The sequence below is a fragment of the Apium graveolens genome, chromosome 7, assembly GCF_009905375.1.
Source record: "Apium graveolens cultivar Ventura chromosome 7, ASM990537v1, whole genome shotgun sequence".
Lineage (NCBI taxonomy): Eukaryota > Viridiplantae > Streptophyta > Magnoliopsida > Apiales > Apiaceae > Apium > Apium graveolens.
In genome coordinates this window covers 182,706,750-182,726,094 of record NC_133653.1, presented here as the reverse complement: position 1 = coordinate 182,726,094, position 19,345 = coordinate 182,706,750, and the positions used below count along the sequence as shown (strand labels likewise).

The 19,345-nt window shown below is 36.2% G+C and overlaps 2 protein-coding genes across 2 annotated transcripts; one reads left to right on the top strand and one right to left on the bottom strand.

Moving 5' to 3' along the window:
• Window positions 1–233: 233 nt before the first annotated feature.
• LOC141670744 (kinase-interacting protein 1) lies at window positions 234–4,203 on the top strand. The gene is made up of 2 exons (XM_074476730.1): window positions 234–564; window positions 1,174–4,203. The coding sequence occupies exons 1-2, from the start codon at window positions 471–473 to the stop codon at window positions 4,071–4,073; spliced, it is 2,994 nt and encodes a 997-aa protein (XP_074332831.1). The 5' UTR covers window positions 234–470; the 3' UTR covers window positions 4,074–4,203.
• Window positions 4,204–8,793: 4,590 nt separating this feature from the next.
• LOC141675289 (uncharacterized) lies at window positions 8,794–18,059 on the bottom strand. Its single transcript, XM_074482002.1, has 2 exons — window positions 17,915–18,059; window positions 8,794–10,093 (listed from the first exon to the last, which is right to left on the bottom strand). The coding sequence occupies exon 2, from the start codon at window positions 9,380–9,382 to the stop codon at window positions 8,864–8,866; it is 519 nt and encodes a 172-aa protein (XP_074338103.1). The 5' UTR covers window positions 9,383–10,093; window positions 17,915–18,059; the 3' UTR covers window positions 8,794–8,863.
• Between the last annotated feature and the right edge of the window lie 1,286 nt (window positions 18,060–19,345).

The window sequence follows — 19,345 nt, the reverse complement described above, 5'->3', positions numbered from 1 at the left end:
ATCTCTAATTTATAGAAATGTCATAATTATTGGCAATAATAGACATTTGTTCTTGTATTGAAATTAATAAGGAAATTACGAAATAAAAATATAAGAAAAAAAGTAAGGCAATAGGATTTTGAATTCTACTATACCTCAAAAAAAATGATTTTGAGTTATATTCGACTTTGTGGAGTTGTGTTTGACAAAGGTATAACGCAGGTCCTACGTTAGTTTCGTAGGAAAATAAAACAGCCAACCATCAACTTTATGATGGTGATGTAGTGGCCTCCACATTCGTTTTCTCATTCTTGATACAAGCCCTTTTTTTGCTTAGCTTAACCCCAGCTTTGCTGTATGTTCATCTACCTTACCAAAGTAACCTTTTTTTCTAATATTTTTGTAACCTTGCTTTATCAGATTGGATCTCCCTAACTAATTATACATACTTTGCATAGCCTAACAGAGTTTTTCTTGTACACATTCAAGAGATGTTGCAAAGAGCTGCAAGCAATGCATATTCATGGTGGTGGGCTGGTCATATTAGAACTAAGCAGTCTAAATGGCTGGAACAAAGCATGCAAGGTTACCATCTTTTCCATCTCTTTAAATTGAGGTTATTGATTACAAATTTGAGTTAAGATTAAGTTTTTTGTTTTGTTTTGATGCCCTACGTAGTGTGTAGTGATCTTGATTCATAACAAATGGTTAATATGACTATTTAATGTAAAGAATTGAAGGGATTTTGGTTAAGGTCTTGATTTTAAATTTTAATCTAAAGAAACTGGTTGAAGCGTGTGTTGAAAGATAACTGGTAGGTTAAGATATGCAGACAAGTCCATTGTTCAGTTCTACAGTACCAAACAAGCTACTTGATGAAAAGAAAATGCAGCTTACTAAGTTGTATTTTAGACGGTAAATCCAAGCATTAAAATGAACTCAGGTTCAATCCTCGTATGATCTGTTCCATGACATAGAGGATGAGAGCTGTGCTGTACTTCCTATTACCTTTGAATCTAGTCGTATATAATTCTAACTGACATCGATCTATAATAAATTTTATCATATCAAAAACAAGTACAAAAAGCTCCACAACCCTCGGATATAAGAGTGACCATATATATGAGACTGTTATTTAGTCGCTGTAAGGGCTGAGGTTACAATCTAACTTGTTCGTAATCGTTGGTATTGTAGACATGGAGGAGAAGGTGGATTATGCACTCAAGCTAATCCAAGAAGATGGAGACACCTTTGCCAAGAGGGCGGAAATGTACTACAAAAAAAGACCAGAACTGATAAACTTTGTTGAAGAGGCATTTCGTGCTTTCCGCGCCTTGGCTGAAAGATATGACAGCTTATCCACAGACTTACAAAAGGCCAACACCACCATTGCTACCTGCTTGCCGGAACAAGTCCAGTTTGCGATGGATGAGGAAGATGATATTTATGCGGCCAAGCATGCCAAGTCTAGTCATTTACAACAGGGGTCGCCAGCTCCAAATCTACCAAAAGTTCCCAGAGTTCCAAATCGACCTATGAAGAGTGTGATAAATGACGCCTCAAAGAAACTTGAAGCAAAGACATTATCTAAAGAAGCAACCACCAATACTAAACCTGCTAAATCTGGCTTGACCAAAAGTGAAGCGCTTGAGGAGATTGACAAGCTTCAGAAAGATATTCTTGCTTCACAGACAATGAAGGAGTATGTGAAGAGCTCATATGAAAAAGGGTTATCCAACTTTTGGAGACTTGAGAATGAGATCATGGAGAAGCAAGATAAGGTTATCAGGTTACAAGATGAGTTTGGTGTTAGCACTCTGATTGATGACAAGGATGCTCGGACTTTGATGGCAGAAGCAGCGATCAAGTCCTGCCAGGACACGTTGGCTCAATTGCAGCATAAGCAAGAGAAGGCTGCTGAAGAAGCAGAAGTTGAAAACAGGAAAATTGAGGATGCTCGTCAAAGACTGAAGTCACTCAAACAGGAGTTTTTCTCTCATGAGGCAGATGAGGTTGAAAGAGCAGACCAGGGTACTGATCACGGACTAGAAGAGTTGCAAATTCCGAAGCAAGACGTGGTTGGTCCTGAGAGACAGAAATTAGAAGCCCTGCGTAAGAAGATCAAAGAGCAATTTAGAGCAGGCACTGATGAGTCTCTTACAGTGTCAGAACTAGTAGATAAGATTGATGATCTTGTGAATATGGTGATAAAGCTGGAAAGTTCAGTTTTGTCACAGACTGTACTGATCGACAGATTAAGAACAGAAGCTGATGACTTTCACTTGCAAATTCGAAGCTTGGAAGACAACAAGGCAACCCTATTAGATGGAAGGAAAGAACTAGAAAGAAGGGTGAAGGAGACGGAGGAGAAACTATACAGTGTTCAGAATCTAAACAAGAATGTAATTATTCAGAGCACAGACCTCCACACACATTTTACTGAAGTTCATTGCAGTCTTGATCAACTCTCAGAGAAACTTCAAAGTGTTGAACCAGATGGAGAAATCAAGGAGATAAGTTCAGTACAAGAAGAAGTGGAATTAAATATCGAAGCAAAATCACAAGCAGCATTGACAAAGCAAATCAAAGGAGAAGAAGGCGGTGATAGTGGATTTATATCCAAAACTTCTGCAACAGAGGCAAGAGAAGATAGAATTGAAACGGATTTAAATGCACTATCAATTAACTCTGACAATTCAGGAAACGTAGAAAAAATGGAAACTACACAAAACAAAGAAGCGGGCGATAGTGGATTGGACTTTAAAACTTTTGGAACAGAAGAACAAGCAACTAGAACTGCTCAGAAATTAAGTACATCAACCGTTAGCTCCAACAATTTAGAAAAAATGGACAAAAGGGATGAGTCAACGGTTATTTCCAGCATTTCAGGAACAGAAGAAAAAGGAAATTATATAGACCGGTCTCTTAGTGCATTATTTGGTGAATCTAAAACACGTGTAGTCTCCAAGGGAAATGGCATGCCAGAAATTACAGAGAGACCTCCTAGCACAGAACAAAAGAATTTAGAGACGTTTGAAGATGAGCTTAACTGGCAGCAGCTGCTCTTGAATGGATCGGAAGATAAAGAAAGGATTCTTCTGGCAGAATACACAGCAATTCTCAGGAACTACAAGGAAGTAAAGAAGAAGCTGAGCGATGAGGAAAAGAAAAATAAAACTCTTTTTGAAACAATGCTGCAGTTACAAGATATAAAAAATTCTGTTACCAAGAGAGACAAAGAGATTCAATCCTTACGTCAGAAACTAGACCTTCTGCAACAAGAATCTGGTGGCATGCCTGCAGCAGATGACTCGGCAGAAAATGAAATCATTGTCATGCCTCCAACAGAGGAAGAGGAAGAAGTAATTAGATTTTTGATTAATAAGCCAAAAACCGTTTCAGCTGTCGAGGAAAAGCTCAGGGAAAAAATTGATGCAATACTCGATGAGAATCTGGATTTTTGGCTAAGGTTTAGCAGTGCATTCCACCAGGTACAGAATTTTACAACTGAAGTCCAAGACTTACAGGATGAAATAACACATTTAAAAAAAGACGGGGAAAAGAAGCAAGATGGGAAATTACACGGTTCCATTTCAACAGATCTTACAGCACATGTGCGTGCAGTGTGCAAGCACCTAAACGAGAAAAAGACTGAACTTACAGTGTGGTTGGAACAAAGTAATTTGCTGAAAGATGAACTGCACAGAAGAATATTGTCTATATCTGACATTCAAGAAGCAATAACAGTATCTTTGAAGGAAGGAGTGGAGACAGAAGAAATCACGTTCAGTACACATCAAGCTGCAAAGTTCCAAGGCGAGGCTTTAAGCATGAAGCAAGAGAACAACAAGGTTAATGAGGAATTGGTAGCAGGTATAGATCACGTAATTGCTCTCCGAGATGAAATTGAGAAGACTCTGGTGAAGTTAGATGCAGAATTTAAACTTTCAGAAGCAAAATCATCATTGAGAAGTGACAGCAGCCGTCCTAAGATTCCCTTACGGTCATTTCTTTTTGGGATAAAGGAAAAGAGGCATAAGCATTCAATTTTTTCATACATGCACCCCAGCAGCAAAAGAACATCATCACCATAATCTTAGAAACCCTTTTCTGTGTGTAATATATATGTCCCTGCTTCAGTTTTCTCAGTTATCTACTGGGCAGTATACTTTGTTATTTTATTGTGAAAAGTACAGTTGTTTTTTAGTGTACATTTTCAAGTTTCTCAATTTCTTGCGGTTTTTAAGTTACTCTTGCACTCTGGTGATCCTCTCAGAAGCTATCATCTCAACAAAGAATTGAATGAAAGAATCTATTCTCACACCATACCCTCATTTCACATAGTCTTCATTTTGTTTATTAAACTTTTTTGTGCAATGAGGGGAGTATAAATAAAATACTACATGTCCAAATTTGCCTAGGTTTGACGTTGAGGTGTTAATTGCATCAAGGAGCTTTGAAGAATACACCGGAGATAGAGTGTGATCTGTCATCCTTCCGGTGTAAACCATTAAATCTCCTACCACATGCTAGCAGCAGAAACGAACCAAGTCCAATTTGTGGCATCACCTGGAACAAGTCCAAAAATCATTATGATGCATAAATATCTAGTAATAAATTACCAAACAATTCAGTTTATTCCTATGAACCTGTTAGATCAGGGTTTATGTTTTTGTATATTTTTGTATTAACTTGGCACAAATCTTTCCATTGAATCAGTACAAGGGCAGTCGGGGCGTTGTTTTTCTTGATTAAACGACGATCGAGAATCTTGGCCGGAATTTTTCAAGAGTTCAATTGGTGGGTAAGAGTTATATCAGATGCAACCGTATCTCCAACCTTCTTCTTAAGTTAAGAGACATGGAACATATTGTTGATGCGGGCTGTGGATGGCCACTATATGGTATTAATAATTTGTGAATATAATGTTTCAAAAACTCTTTCTGCGAGGTTGATGTGTATATATGTTATCATTTTTGTGGTCTTTTAATTTTATTATTTGGTCATCTAATTTTTGTACGAGGTTAAATGTTGTGATTTTATCTTGTGCTTAACAATATGTACTATTGTGAATTTAAAATCTTAGGTTATGTTTGTTTAATGCTATTAAATAAGGGATAGAATTATAATTTTTAAAATTTTCCAATCTCATATTTATTTTATAAAAAATTAGTGAAGAGTTATTTAAAGATTTTAATTCTCTAAATTATCTCATCCCATGTTTATTTTGTTGGAAAAAAAGGATATGACTATAATCCCCTCTAATGCTTGTTGAGATGAGGTATTGTTTTATCCTCTCCTACAAGTCATTTTTTAAACAAAATATAGGATTGGAAAATTTAAAGGACTATATTCCAATTCCAAGTATTATCCCTCAAAACAAACATATGATAAAATTTTAAAGGATCCTACACTAATTCTTCCAAACAAACTTAAGATATGATTATTTAATCCATATGACTAAATTTGATGGGTTTAATTATCTCCGAATTATTATCCCGAGATTATAATCCAATAAAACAAATATGGTCGCAGGGACTATTATGCTTTATAGACATGTGGCTTGAGAGGAAATAGTTAAAATAAAAAATATATTTACTTTGCCAAAACACTTATATTAGAATATAAGGTTATTTATATTTAAATGTTAATTTTAAAACTTTATTGTCTAAATTTTCCGAGCCATCATGCATGACTTTTGATTAGATGATAAATTTTATTGTACGAAATAAACTTCTTTTTATTGTATCTCGGTACAATTTATGTACGAGTATGTATCAACCTAAAAAAAAATGTTTATCTTAGTAAATATTAGAATATAAGGTTATTGATATCTAAATGTTAATCTTAGTAAAAAATTGACTATGTAAGGATTAATGGAAGGGGTATTTGGCATTTTCTCTCCATATAAAATATCCTATCAGAAAAACCTCACACGTAGAGTCGCCCGTTCACATTTGGTGAACACATTGTTATTAATATTTAAATATTAATATTAAAAAAATGACTACTTAAGAATTAATGAGAGGGGGTATTTGGACTTTGTTGACCTTTAATTTTTAATGATTTATCATATTATCTAATTATAAAATAAATTTATATTATTTACCAGGAAAGATTATCGGGAGTAGGTATTTGGGCTGATTTTGGTAGGATGTATGGGATACGTGTATTTTTATAAAATAATTTATCATATTATCTAATTATAAAATATAAATTAAACTCATTTAGAGGGCGCTTGGATGCATTGAAAGAGAATCGAGAATATGAATGAGGTTAATGAGTATGAGAATAAATGAAAACTCAAAAATTATGGTGGATTTGATTTATCTACCAAGAGATAACGAGGTTCACATTCTCCACCACTAAATTGTTAATCCAAACTCTATCACTTAGTTTAGGGTTTTGATTTCCATTGACCGAACACATTAATCATCAACCAAGTACGCCCTTATAAATTAGGTATAATAGTATTAGTTTCTATAACAGATAATCCCGCATAAAATTGTTTGTGAATATAATGTCTCAAAAAGATAAATTGATGTGTATATCATATTTGTGGTCTTTTAGTATTGCTATTTGATCATTTAATTTGTGCACGAGGTTAAATGTTGTGATTATATCTTATATTTTACGATATGTACTATTGTGAACTTAAAATTTTAGGGACTATTATGCTTAATAGAAAAGCGGTCCTTGGTTTGTGTCAACTTGAGAGGAATATAGTTAAAAAAGTAATATTTATTTTGCCAAAATCCTTATATTAGATGGAGGATGTCGAGAAATTATCCTTTTATGAAATTAGTCTTTGTGAGTGGATTTGATGGGTTATATTCCTTGGCAGATAGAGTCCGAAAGAGTTGATTTTGAAACTGATGAGCAGTTAGATGAACTGAATGAGAAACGTAGGAGTAAACATCGACTTTGTTTCCATTGTGCGAAATATCCTGAAGAAATGTTATTTACCTTAGAATTGACTATTATGCCATGAGCCTATAAGTTTGATGATGAAATTTGTTACCTAAATCTGTTCACTGGTATTAGTACTTGACCAGGCCAAGTCGTGGTCAGTGGTAGTCACACTCCTTGGCTAGGTTGAAACTTGATTATACACCTGATCTGTTATCTGGTAGCTAAAATTGAATGGTAAGAGCTTCCTTATCATTAGCACCCCCGTCTTGAACATCCTTGTCTTAAAAAGTAAATAAATGAAGTAGCCTTTACATGAATAACTGATCGTCATTTAATCTATTTTATGGTCTCCACCGTGCAGGAGTTGGTGGATTGTGACAAAGGTTCCAATCAGGGATTCAATGGTAGTTTTTTTTTTTTTTTTTTTTTTAAGTTGCTGATCCTCTCTACATGACTGTCCAAGTGTGAATCTGTATTGGAGAAGAATTTTCTGGCTGCTTGCCATTTGCAAATGTGTGAAATTATCTATGAACATTTAATCATAATTATTTGCAATGTATTGGAGAAGAATTTTGTGCCTGCTAATGTATTTTTAATCTAATCTATCTTCAACAGAGCAAGAACAGTCCAATTGGCATAAAAGCTTTAAAGCGTAGTCCTGCAAGACTCAATTTAATGAATGTTGCCAGGAAGTTTTTAGGTGCCTGAGGGATGTTCAGAAGGATGTTGAAGCAGCTGATTCTGTTGCAGGCTCTAACTTATAATGGTCTGTTCTGTTATTCCCTTCTGGGATGTGGATTAATACTAGTACTGTCTATACGTGATCGATCAGAGACAGCGTTTTCGGCGTCTGCAAGCGTATACCCTCACTATTATAGTAGTAGTTGTTTACTCTCTTTTTTTCATTTTCAGCAAAATTAAATTCACCACACATGATTCATGTTAAGCGCGTCTGGAGTAGTTGATTAAGTGAGAATCAATCCAACAATGTAGTAATTACGAAGCCGGTATTGCCAGCAGGCTACACAAACAAATATCTTCCAACTTTTTTTTAATATTTTGTTTGCCTAGCTTAATCTTTACTAAATCAACATTGCTAGCCCTCAAAATACCACAAGCTAATTTATAAACTATCGTAAAGTAAATGTCAACAACATACCAATATATGGTCATGCGTACCTTGCCAGATTAAGTTATTATGAATAATCAAACTCGCTAAACGTTTTGAAGAGTCAGCTAAGACGTTTGAAGTACAATCTTAGCTATCTGGGGTTGCTATTATAGTTATAACAGGAAATACCAAGCCCCGTTGGGTTTGCTCTTAGGAGCCTTATCTGCAAATAGGAACTGACAATATAGGCTTTGCCAACAAGGTTACAACAGTTTTTGGTGACATTTCTTGGTCTTGGCATTGGGAATTGCCTTACAGTGACATTCTCGAAGTGAGAATGTCTACATCAGTAAATAATAATATACAGTCATGCTGTTCAAGAACAGATTAGATTCAATGTTTGATTAAGTTCTATCAAACGTGTCGCACCTAGCAACACTGAATGCTTTTAATTTAGCAGGCTTCATTTGATCATCGTACCAGTTTAAGAGGGTTCCTCAGCCTGCAATGATGTCTTAAACTTGTACCTCCCAATTAATCCAACTGAAATCAGGATAACACACACCAGTAGCATCTACTAGCCCAAAATAATAAAAAGTAAAATCAAAGTACTTAACAGACCAATTTGCTGCAAGTGTCACACATAGATGCATGGGAGGCTGACTTATATTAAATATTTAATCATGTCTAACTGATAATAAGCAACATCATAATATCCCACATGATTTAGAAAATGTAAAATGAAGTGAGGGAAATGAACGTAGAAATACAATACTAATTGAGATGAGTAATTGATCATTTACCCCCAAATCTGCGTTTTTTTACTCATTACCGTCTTCAGAATCTATGCAGCCTTCTTCATTAATGTTGCTCCTCACTGTCTTCAGAACCAGGCACTGTTTCCTCATCATCATCTTCTGAATCAAAGCTATTTCGCTCACTAACATCTTCATCACTAGACCACTCGACCAGATTTGATCCCGGCACTGAGAGCAGGCTTTCTCTGTACTTGAAAACTTCATCATAAGAAAAATAAGGATCAGGACGAATGTATCTGCCCACTTTGTTGTCGGAGTTATAGGAAAAATGCCCTGCAGTTGCTAGTAAGAATTCACTGTTGAAACAGCCTTGGACACAGTCGAACCTCTCACCTACATCAATACTAAGCTTGAGAGTCCATGATGCCTTCACTCCACCACCATGAAGGCATGTCTCGTCATCTAATGTCCACAATTTAATTGTTTCGCCTAGTTCTTCGCACTTGGAAATAATGACAGAGATAGAATCCTTGAAGTCGGCAATACGAGCATCATAACATATGCAGCTTACAGGGAGTTCAATATCTCGAACAAAAACTTCCTTGTTTAAATTAAAAGCCATAATACCATTATCTCCTAGGGCAAACAAAAATCCATGGAGGCAAATATCAAAATTATTTTCTTTGGGAACATCAGTCTCAGTCTTAATATTTTGCCACACATCTCTCTTCGCAGAATACACCTCAGAAAATATACAGGGAGATACTTCATCAGAAAATGTAGGGGAAGATACAACCCTAACAACCTTAAAATCAAAATTAATTGGATCAAATCCAAAGCCTAAAGCTTCTCTAATACTACCAGCACAACCATATCGAGTACGCCGTGCTTTGGCATAGTGAGTAGGCCGCGGAATGAGTTTGGATTGCTTAGTTGCAGGATTCCAAATGTAGATATCAACATATTTGCTAGGATAAGGATAAACACACACACAAACAATACCAGAAACGCAACCAACAAGACGAGAGGTAGGCGTAGAGGAATAATCACCTTCAGAGAAAGGAAATTTCAGATGAGCTAAATAATCATCAGAGCCGCCGAGTTGAAAGAGTGAATAAGACCCGTCCTCTTTAGGACAATGAGGTGTACAATGAGAGTAGCTTCTTTATCATCCCAGCATGTAACTGCATGTTGATAATGAGATTTAACGAAATCAGGGCTTGAAATGTGAGAGTACCATGTTTTGGACACAGCTTTGCATCGAAGTATGTACTTCACAGGGAGCCTACAAAGCACCTCGGTTAAAAGATCTGCGTCTGTTAACCTCTCCATCCTAAAGAATATTCTTGAGTTAGTCCATATGTTATTTGTACACAATAGGTGTTAAACAATATCCATGATTCTAAAGCTAATACAGTATGGAGAGTTAAACTTACATGAACATATCATGCATTACGAGATTATAAAGCAGTATTTTCATTTATATACTAAAACAGTCACCTGGCTTCTCTGATTTGTAAAAAGTAATACACATATTCCACCCCAATACTAGTCTACTCATGTCAAATATTAAGCTTTCTTTTATTCTAAATCAGTTCAGAAGAATTTACGAAGTTAACCATACATGACAATATTCTTGACCTTTCTGGAACCTCCAACATGCCTCACTGCATTGCCTATAACTCTTTCAAAGTTAATTTATTTAACCTAATTCTTTGTTCCGAGTAAACAAGACATTCAAGTCTACAATATATCCGAAATTTACTGCATATTACGAAGTACACAATTTATAGCAAGAGGTTGAAGTCAGCCCCAGTCTGCTTTAATTAGAAAGCTCTAATTCAAGTACATAAACATGAAAAATAAGTCAAGTCTGAGATTACAACTGCATAAACATCCATCCAAAAACAAGTCAAGTCTAGTTTTATCATTAAATCCCAACTCATCTTGCAAATTACATACATACATGTGTGTTTCTACTTTCTACACACAGCTCCACCCAATATCAATTCACCTAAAGATAAGTATATATGCAGATTTATACCTCGATAATGTGAGTATCTTTAATTATTTCTATACACATCTCCACCCAATATCAGTTCACTTAAAGAAACGTATATACGCAGCTTTAAAATATTCTAAATCAGTTCAGAAGAATTTATGAAGTTAACTATACATGACAATTTTTTTGACCGTTCTGGAACATCCAACAGTCTGCTGTACAGAATCAGCATGAAAGTGTTTTAATTAAAAAGCTCTAATTCAAATTCTACATTATATACTAGGTCAAATTCTAACACAACTGCATAAACATCCATCGAAAAACAAGCCAGGTTTAAAATTCCAATATTCTAGTCTAGTTTTATAATAAAATATGTGTCCAAATGTAACCCAAATCCTAACTTGAACATTGCTAAAATTTATAACAACATCTTGCAAATTACATACATATATGTGGGTGACATATCAATTCAATAAAAAGAAAAGTATATACGCAGATTTATAACTCGATAAAGTTGCTTGATTATACTAGTCTACTCATGTCGAATATGAAGCTTTAATATCAAGTTTATTCAATTAACCTAATTTTTTGTTCTGAGTAAGCTAGAAATTAAGTCTACGACCGAATTTTACTGTATATTACAAAGTATACAAATTATGGCAGAGAGTTAAATTCTAGTACATAAACAGCATGAAAGCGTTTTAATTAAAAAGCTTTAATTCAAATTCTACATTATATACTGCGTCAAATTGTAAGATTACAACTGCATAAACATCCATCGAAAACAAGTCAGGTCTAAAATTCCAAAATTCTAGCCTAGTTTTATCATTAAATATGTGTCAAAGTGTAACCAGTAACCCAAATCCTAACTCGAACATTGCTAAAAGTTACAACATCATCTTGCAAATTACATACATATATGTGGGCGTCTGTATACATATCAATTCACCCAAAAGAAAAGTTATACGCAGATTTATAGATCGATAAAGTTGCTTGATATACTAGTCTACTCATGTCGAATATCAAGCTTTAATATCAAGTTTATTCAATTAACCTAATTCTTTGTTCTGAGTAAACTAGACATTCAAGTCTACGATATATCCGAATTTTACTGTACATTACCAAGTACACAATTTATGGGAGAGGGTTAAATTCTAATACGGAAACAGCATGAAAGCGTTTTAATTAAAAAGAACTAATTCAAATTCTTCATTATATACTAAGTCAAATTCTAAGATTTCAACTGCATAAACATCCGTTGAAAAACAAGTTAGGTTTAAAATTCTAAAAAAGTAGTCTAGTTTTATCATTAAATCCTAAAATAAACATAGCTGAAATTAATAACATTATCTTGCAAAGTACAGAGTATGTATATAACTCTTTCGAAGTTTAATCAATTAACCTAATTCTTTTTTCCGAGTAAATTACACATTCAAGTCTCCAGTATATTACGATTTACAGCAATTAAATACATATACTCTGTTACAATGAAGTAACTATATGAACAGAAAACAAATCTAAGCTAACACTTTTTGGGGTTTTTCATTGAAGAGAGAAGATAACAAAATGCATAGAGATAAAATGTTCCAGCCTTCCTCAGACAATTGAGGGTGGTAACATATATAACAACCTAGTACAATGACTAACATGTGACACCCCACAACTGGGCCTGGACCAAGCAGTTACATAAGCAGACAAAAGATAACTTGACTGAAACGACATCGTTAACTAATGACTAAACGACCCCGTTTAAAAGAAGATAATTCCCTCCTTAATTGTTTTCTTCAGATTACTGGTTGATCATAACAATTGCTCCCTTCTTAAATTTATCCTTGTCCTCAAGGATGGAAGTTCGGGTATTTCTGTCTTAGTTTGTCCCATGATTCCCAGGTTGCTTCTTCTGCAGTACCATTCTCCCAGACAACTTGTACCATAACAGCTGGAGTGTTTCCCCTTTTGATCAACTTTATGTCGATTATTGCAACTGGTTGAGGATCTAATTCACCTGCATCAGTCATCCCTGGTAGAGTGGTCTGTATCACCTTGGTAGAACCAATCTTTTTCTTAAGTTGGGAAATGTGAAAGACATCGTGAAGCTTACTTCCAACTGGCAGCGCGAGTTTGTATGCCACCTTGCCAATCCTTTCAGTGACAGCATAAGGACCATAAAATTTTGCAGCGAGCTTCTGATTTCTTCTGTTCACCAAGGAATGTTGCCGGTAAGGTTGAAGTTTGAGGAATACTTCATCTCCAACGCTGAATTCCCTGTCGGTTCGCTTCTTATCAGAGTACCATTTCATTCTCTCTTGAGATTTAATAAGATTCTCTTTGAGCAACTGTTGAGTCTCCCATCTTTTCTGCAACATGGTATTCACAGAAGTGTCTCCAGTTCGAGCATACTGAAAATTGATAGAGGGGGGAGGGGTTGAGTATAAGGCTTGGAATGGAGACATTCCTATGGCACTGTGGTGGTTGGTATTATACCACCACTCAGCCAAAGGCAGCCATGTCACCCATTCCTGTGGTTTATGTCCAGTCATACATCGTAGATACATCTCAACACACTGGTTAAGTCTCTCAGATTGCCCATCCGTCTGGGGATGATAGGCTGTGCTTAACTTAATTTTGGTCCCTAGTGCCTTGAACAACTCCCTCCAGAAGGAACTTACAAACACTGGATCCCTATCAGAGATGATTGCCAACGGGGTACCATGCAGTTTGACCACATAATTGAGTAATTCTTCAGCTACTGATTGGGCAGTATAAGGGTGTGATAAGGCCATCAAATGGCAGTATTTAGTGAGCTTATCAATAACAACCAGAATCACACTTTTACCTTTTGACTTAGGCAGCCCCTCAATAAAATCCATCGTAATAATTTCCCAAGCTTGGTCTGGAATCTCAATAGGTTGCAATAACCCTGGGGAAGGAACATGTTCGGGTTTGTTTCTCTGGCAAGTATCACATTCCTTGATGAGATTGGTGATGTCAGTTCTCATTGATGGCCAAATGAAATTTCTTTCTGCCCTCCTGATAGTGGCAGCTATTCCTGAATGTCCTCCTTCAGTATTCCCATGTATTTCATTGCAGATTTTCTTTCTTAGTCCCGTGCCAACTCCAATATAGTACCTATCCCCCTTCTTTAGTGCTCCACTTTCCAAGATAAAGCCATCACTTCCTTGAGGATCAATCAGAAGTTGAGTTATCAGACCTTGAGCATAGCTATCATCTCTCAAACTGTCCAGCACTTCTTGTCTCCAATGGGGAATGTTTTGTTGCACTATTACAGAGAGTTCTGAATCTTCAAAAATCTTGGAGAGAGCGTCTGCAGCATGGTTTTCCTTCCCCTTTTTGTAATGGACTGAATAATCATATCCAATCAATTTAGACAACCATTTCTGTTGGAGGCTAGTTGATATTTTTTGTTCCATTATATGTTTGATAGCTTCCTGATCGGTCTTTACAATGAAGTGATGACCCAATAAATAAGACCTCCATTTTTGTGTGGCCATTATAACAGCAAGAAGTTCTTTTTCATATGTAGAAAGGCCCTGATGTTTGGGACTGAGGGCCTTACTTAGGTAAGCAATTGGTCTCCCTTCTTGCATCATCACAGCTCCAATCCCACTCTTACAAGCATCAGTTTCAATTATGATTGGCTTGCTGAAATCAGGTAAGGCCAATACAGGAGTAGTTGACATGATAGTCTTTAATCTAGTGAAGGCTTCATCTGCTTCAGTGGTCCAGTGAAAGTTCCCCTTTTTCAGCAATTGAGTCAAAGGCTTGCTGACCAGCCCATAATGCTGCACAAACCGCCTATAATAACCTGTTAGACCTAGAAATCCTCTAAGTCCTTTGATGGATTTAGGTCTAGGCCAGTTGATCATAGCTGTAATTTTACTCTGATCTGCGGAGACTCCTTCATAAGAGATTAAATGACCCAGGTATTCAATTTGTGGTTGAGCTATAACACATTTACTTTTCTTGACAAATAGTTGTTGATTCCTGAGCACATCAAACACTTGCTGCAGATGTATTATGTGTTCTTGAATACTAGGGCTATAGACTAGGATATCATCAAAGAAAACAAGCACAAATTTTCTCAAGAAAGCACTAAACACATCATTCATAAGAGCTTGAAAAGAAGCAGGTGCATTGGTGAGCCCAAATGGCATCACCATGAACTCAAAGTGACCTTGATGTGTCTTAAATGCAGTTTTAAAAATATCAGTTTCCTTTACTCTAATCTGGTGGTATCCACTTCTTAGATCAAGCTTAGTGAATACTCTATTGCCTTTTAGTTCAGCTAGAAGCTCTTCAATAACAGGGATGGGAAACTTATTTTTCACGGTTATAGCATTTAAAGCTCTATAATCAATTACTAACCTCCAAGTGCTATCCTTTTTTCTGACCAATAAGACTGGAGAGGCAAAAGGAGAGCTGTTATTCCTTATGACACCAGCAGCTAGCAATTCCCTTGTGATTTTCTCAATTTCTTCTTTATATGCTATGGGACACCTGTATGGATTAGAAGAAATAGGTTGGCTTCCCATCTTCAATGGTATGCAGTGATCATGAGATCTCTGTGGTGGGAGTGTGGTTGGTATTTCAAAAATATCAGCATAAGAATCAATGAGGTTTTGTATATCAGGATGCAAGGTGTCTGAATCTTTTGACTCCTTGTTTATAGCAGTAAGTTGAACAAGGAAATAGGCCTCCTCTTGATGAAATTTTACTGTCTTGGCACTTGTATGCATATGTACCTGAGGCTCCTTCACAAATTGTTGCAACTGCAATCTTTCACCTTGCCAATTAATTAAGATATTGTTTTGCTGATAATCAAAGGTAACTGGGCTTACAGTAGCCATCCATTTGACTCCTAAAATTAGGTCATATCCCCCTAGATGGATGACATTCATCTTGCAATGAAAAACATGATCAGACATTGTCCAACTGACCCTATCAATTTCAGTAGCACATTGCATTCTCTGTCCATTAGCCACTGTTATGTTAAAAGCATCACAGGGTGTAGTCTGTAACTTGAGTTGTTTCACAAGGGCCTGAGATATAAAATTATGAGTTGACCCACTGTCAACTAGGATAGTGATGTTTTTGCCCTTGATTTGGCCCTTCAATTTAATTGTGCAGCTCCCAACTGAACCTGTCATGGCATGGAGTGATATCTTAGCTATCTCCTCTCCTTCTGCATTGTTTTGAGTATTATCCTCTTCCCAAACAACTGCTAGGTCTTCACCATCAGATTTACAGTCCTCACCTTCATCACCCACCATGATTTTTTTCTTTCTACAATCATGGCCAGGTTCAAATTTTTTATCACAATGAAAGCATAAACCCTTGAGTTTTCTTTCATTAATTTCAGCAAGTGTCAATCTTCTAGAATTCTCGGGTGGTTTAGAGTAAGTGACAGGCTTATCAGTAGGCAGCTTGGTAATTGAATTGCTGTGATTAGTACCAGAAGGGTGAGAATACTTGCTAGCTCTGTACCTCTTGTCTAAAACAGTAAGGTAATATTCCTGACCTCGAGCTCTGTCTCTGGCCTCTTGCAAGGTTTGAGGTTTCTGGTAGTACAAGTGTTGAGAGATTTCTTCCTTGAGACCACTGATAAAGTTATCAATGTAGTACGACTCTCTATGGAACCCTTCCTGTAGCATCACATAATTCCTTAATTCATCAAACTGATTAATATAGTCATCCACACTACCCTTTTGAATCAGTTTATTGAATTGCCCTACAACATTTTCATAGCCTCCCTTATTAAATCTTTGACAGACTAGTTTGGAGAATTCAGGCCACAAGAGATTATGTTTTTCTTCCTCAACCGTTCTGTACCAAATATCAGCATCATCTTCCATATGGAGGGCAGCACAAAGAACCCTAGATCTCAAATCAACAGAAGGCATAAGCTGAAAGTACTTTTCACATTTAGTAATCCATCCTCGAGGGTCTTTACCGTTAAACTTAGGAAAATCAAACTTGGGTGTTTTTAACCCCTGGTTCGTGTGAAAATTTCTCTGGCTAGTGTTATCATGAGGTACCCATTGAGGAATAAAAGGTTGTTGGGTGACAGTTGGTTGGGTGAAAGGGATGTGAAAGGTGGGTGGTGTGTTTTGAAACTGACCTTGCTAGCTGTAAGGATAGAGTGGTGGAGCAAATGGGTTTAGTGTAGATTGGTAAAACTGAGGTATTAGTGGAGGGTTTTGAGTAGAAGGTATGATATTGAACATAAATGGTCCATTTTGAAATTGAGGAGGGATAGTTGCGTTTTTGAGCTCAGGTGCCGATGTTGGGTCTAGAGGTCTAAAACTTGGATCCAGAGTATGTGAGAAAGGTGTGTGTGAGATGGGTGGTGGGTGTCGATTCTCTCTTTCTGTGAGGTTCACATCATGAATACGTAAAACATCAGAAGCAATAGCGAATGTAGTAGGAGTAGGGGTAGAAAATGGTACCACTTTGTGTTGGCTGTGATGTCTGTTTGAGCTTTCACCTTCAAGAAGTTGATTATGAGATTGAAGCTTTATCAACGCCATAATATCAGCTAAGCTTTTCTTGATGTCCCTGTTTTCTAAGGTGAATTGCTCCTTAATCTGTTGAAGCTGCTCAGATGTAGAGCTCTGCGATTCCTCCACCTGATTTAGTTTAGCCTCCATGGAAGAAAGAGCTTGGTCGTGGCGGTGGATAGGAGATTTATCAGCCATAAGAAGGTGTCCAAGAAACTACTGGCTCTGATACCAATTGTTACAATGAAGTAACTATATGAACAGAAAACAAATCTAAGCTAACACTTTTTGGGGTTTTTCATTGAAGAGAGAAGATAACAAAATGCATAGAGATAAAATGTTCCAGCCTTCCTCAGACAATTGAGGGTGGTAACATATATACCAACCTAGTACAATGACTGACATGTGACACCCCACAACTGGGCCTGGACCAAGCAGTTACATAAGCAGATAAAAGATAACTTGACTGAAACGACATCGTTAACTAATGACTAAACGACCCCGTTTAAAAGAAGATAATTCCCTCCTTAATTGTTTTCTTCAGATTACTGGTTGATCATAACATAATCATAGCAATTCACCTAAAATACTCTTAGCAAATCACTCAAAAGAAAAGTATGTAAGCAGATTCTACCTCGATAAAGTGGCTTCATAATGCGATTGATGTGAAATCTCCTTTTCTTCTTCTACAATTTCTTAGCTCAAACCCTCTTCTCGTCAGTACAGATAGTGGTTGTATCTAAAAGCCTCGTTGAATTTTGGATCCGATTAATTCAGGGTAATTCAGGTTTTATTGAAGTGGGATTTTGAATGGTTTTTATGGATTTCAAAAATCATATGATAGTTGGATTTGGATTATAAATATTTTTTTAAAATTTGATGATATTCGAAAAGGAATGAAGATGGTCAAAAATTTCATTTTCTTAAAAATGATATGACAAAGAAAAATGTTACTTTTTCAAATTGTTAGTAAAAAATGTCCGCCTAATACGCATTTAAAAAATGAGTAACATAGCCTAATACATATTTAAAAAATAAGTAACATAATATCCATTTGATAAATAGGTATCATGTAAAAAATATGAAAAAGAAATGGGGAAAAAATACAGTAAAGGAGACACGCATTACCGAAATGCGTATCACAATTTTTAAAGTCATAATATGCATTTGTGTAATGCATATCATTATTTTATATTGTTCAATTTTTTTTAAAAAAATAACATTAGTTACCCATTTCTTATTTTATTTTTAAAGAAAATGCATTTCATTAAACAAGCATCATCATATAGTAGAGTCTCCAACAACTATTCAGGAGGAGACGAAAACACAGTGAAGCAAGCGTTTAAACAAGAAAAACGAGCCCTGTTTGCTTGTCTTGGAACAAAATCTAATGAAAAAGTCTGGTTTATCTGTAGCAAATGTACACAACTCTGAAAAACATGACCCACTTTCAGTTGATTACTTCCACCACTTCGCAAAACTTTGATCGTTAGAAGGGAATCTGACTCAAAAACAACATATGTCAATCCTTTATCTATTATGCATGACAAAGCCTCCCTAATACCAACCACTTCCGCTTCAAAGACCGATCCTACCTCGAGCATACAACAGGTTTGTCCTTGAACAAACTTCCCATTGTGGTCTCTAAGCACCATACTAACCGAACAAATCTCAAAACTAGATGACACATAGGCGTCTACATTAACTTTTAATTCCCTACATCTGGTGGTTGCCAACGTTAAGTGCTAGTGGATGAACGACAACTACTCTGTTTGCTGCATTTAGCATTTTCCTTCAACATCTTTTGAGTCACCCATCACCTTAGCACTCCAATCCATTGCTAAAGATTGCGTAGCTACTTTACCCTTCCAAACTTTATTATTCCTCCAATGCCAAATACCCCAAAGCACTTCTGCAAATTTGCAAACCTCAACACTTGCTCCACTATTAAACTTATCAAGTAACCAGCCGAAATTGAAGTAATCCGCTACAAGTTTTTAGTAACACCTGCATAAAGCCAACATTGAGAAGCAAATGAACAATTAACGAATACGTGTAAAAAACG

Bases quoted from the DNA above. Each gene is read 5' to 3' on its own strand.
- LOC141675289 (XM_074482002.1), bottom strand. From the start codon at position 9,382: ATGGCTTTTAATTTAAACAAGGAAGTTTTTGTTCGAGATATTGAACTC.
- LOC141670744 (XM_074476730.1), top strand. From the start codon at position 471: ATGTTGCAAAGAGCTGCAAGCAATGCATATTCATGGTGGTGGGCTGGT. The intron at 565-1,173 runs GTTACCATCTTT...TTGGTATTGTAG, and splicing joins GCTGGAACAAAGCATGCAAG to ACATGGAGGAGAAGGTGGAT.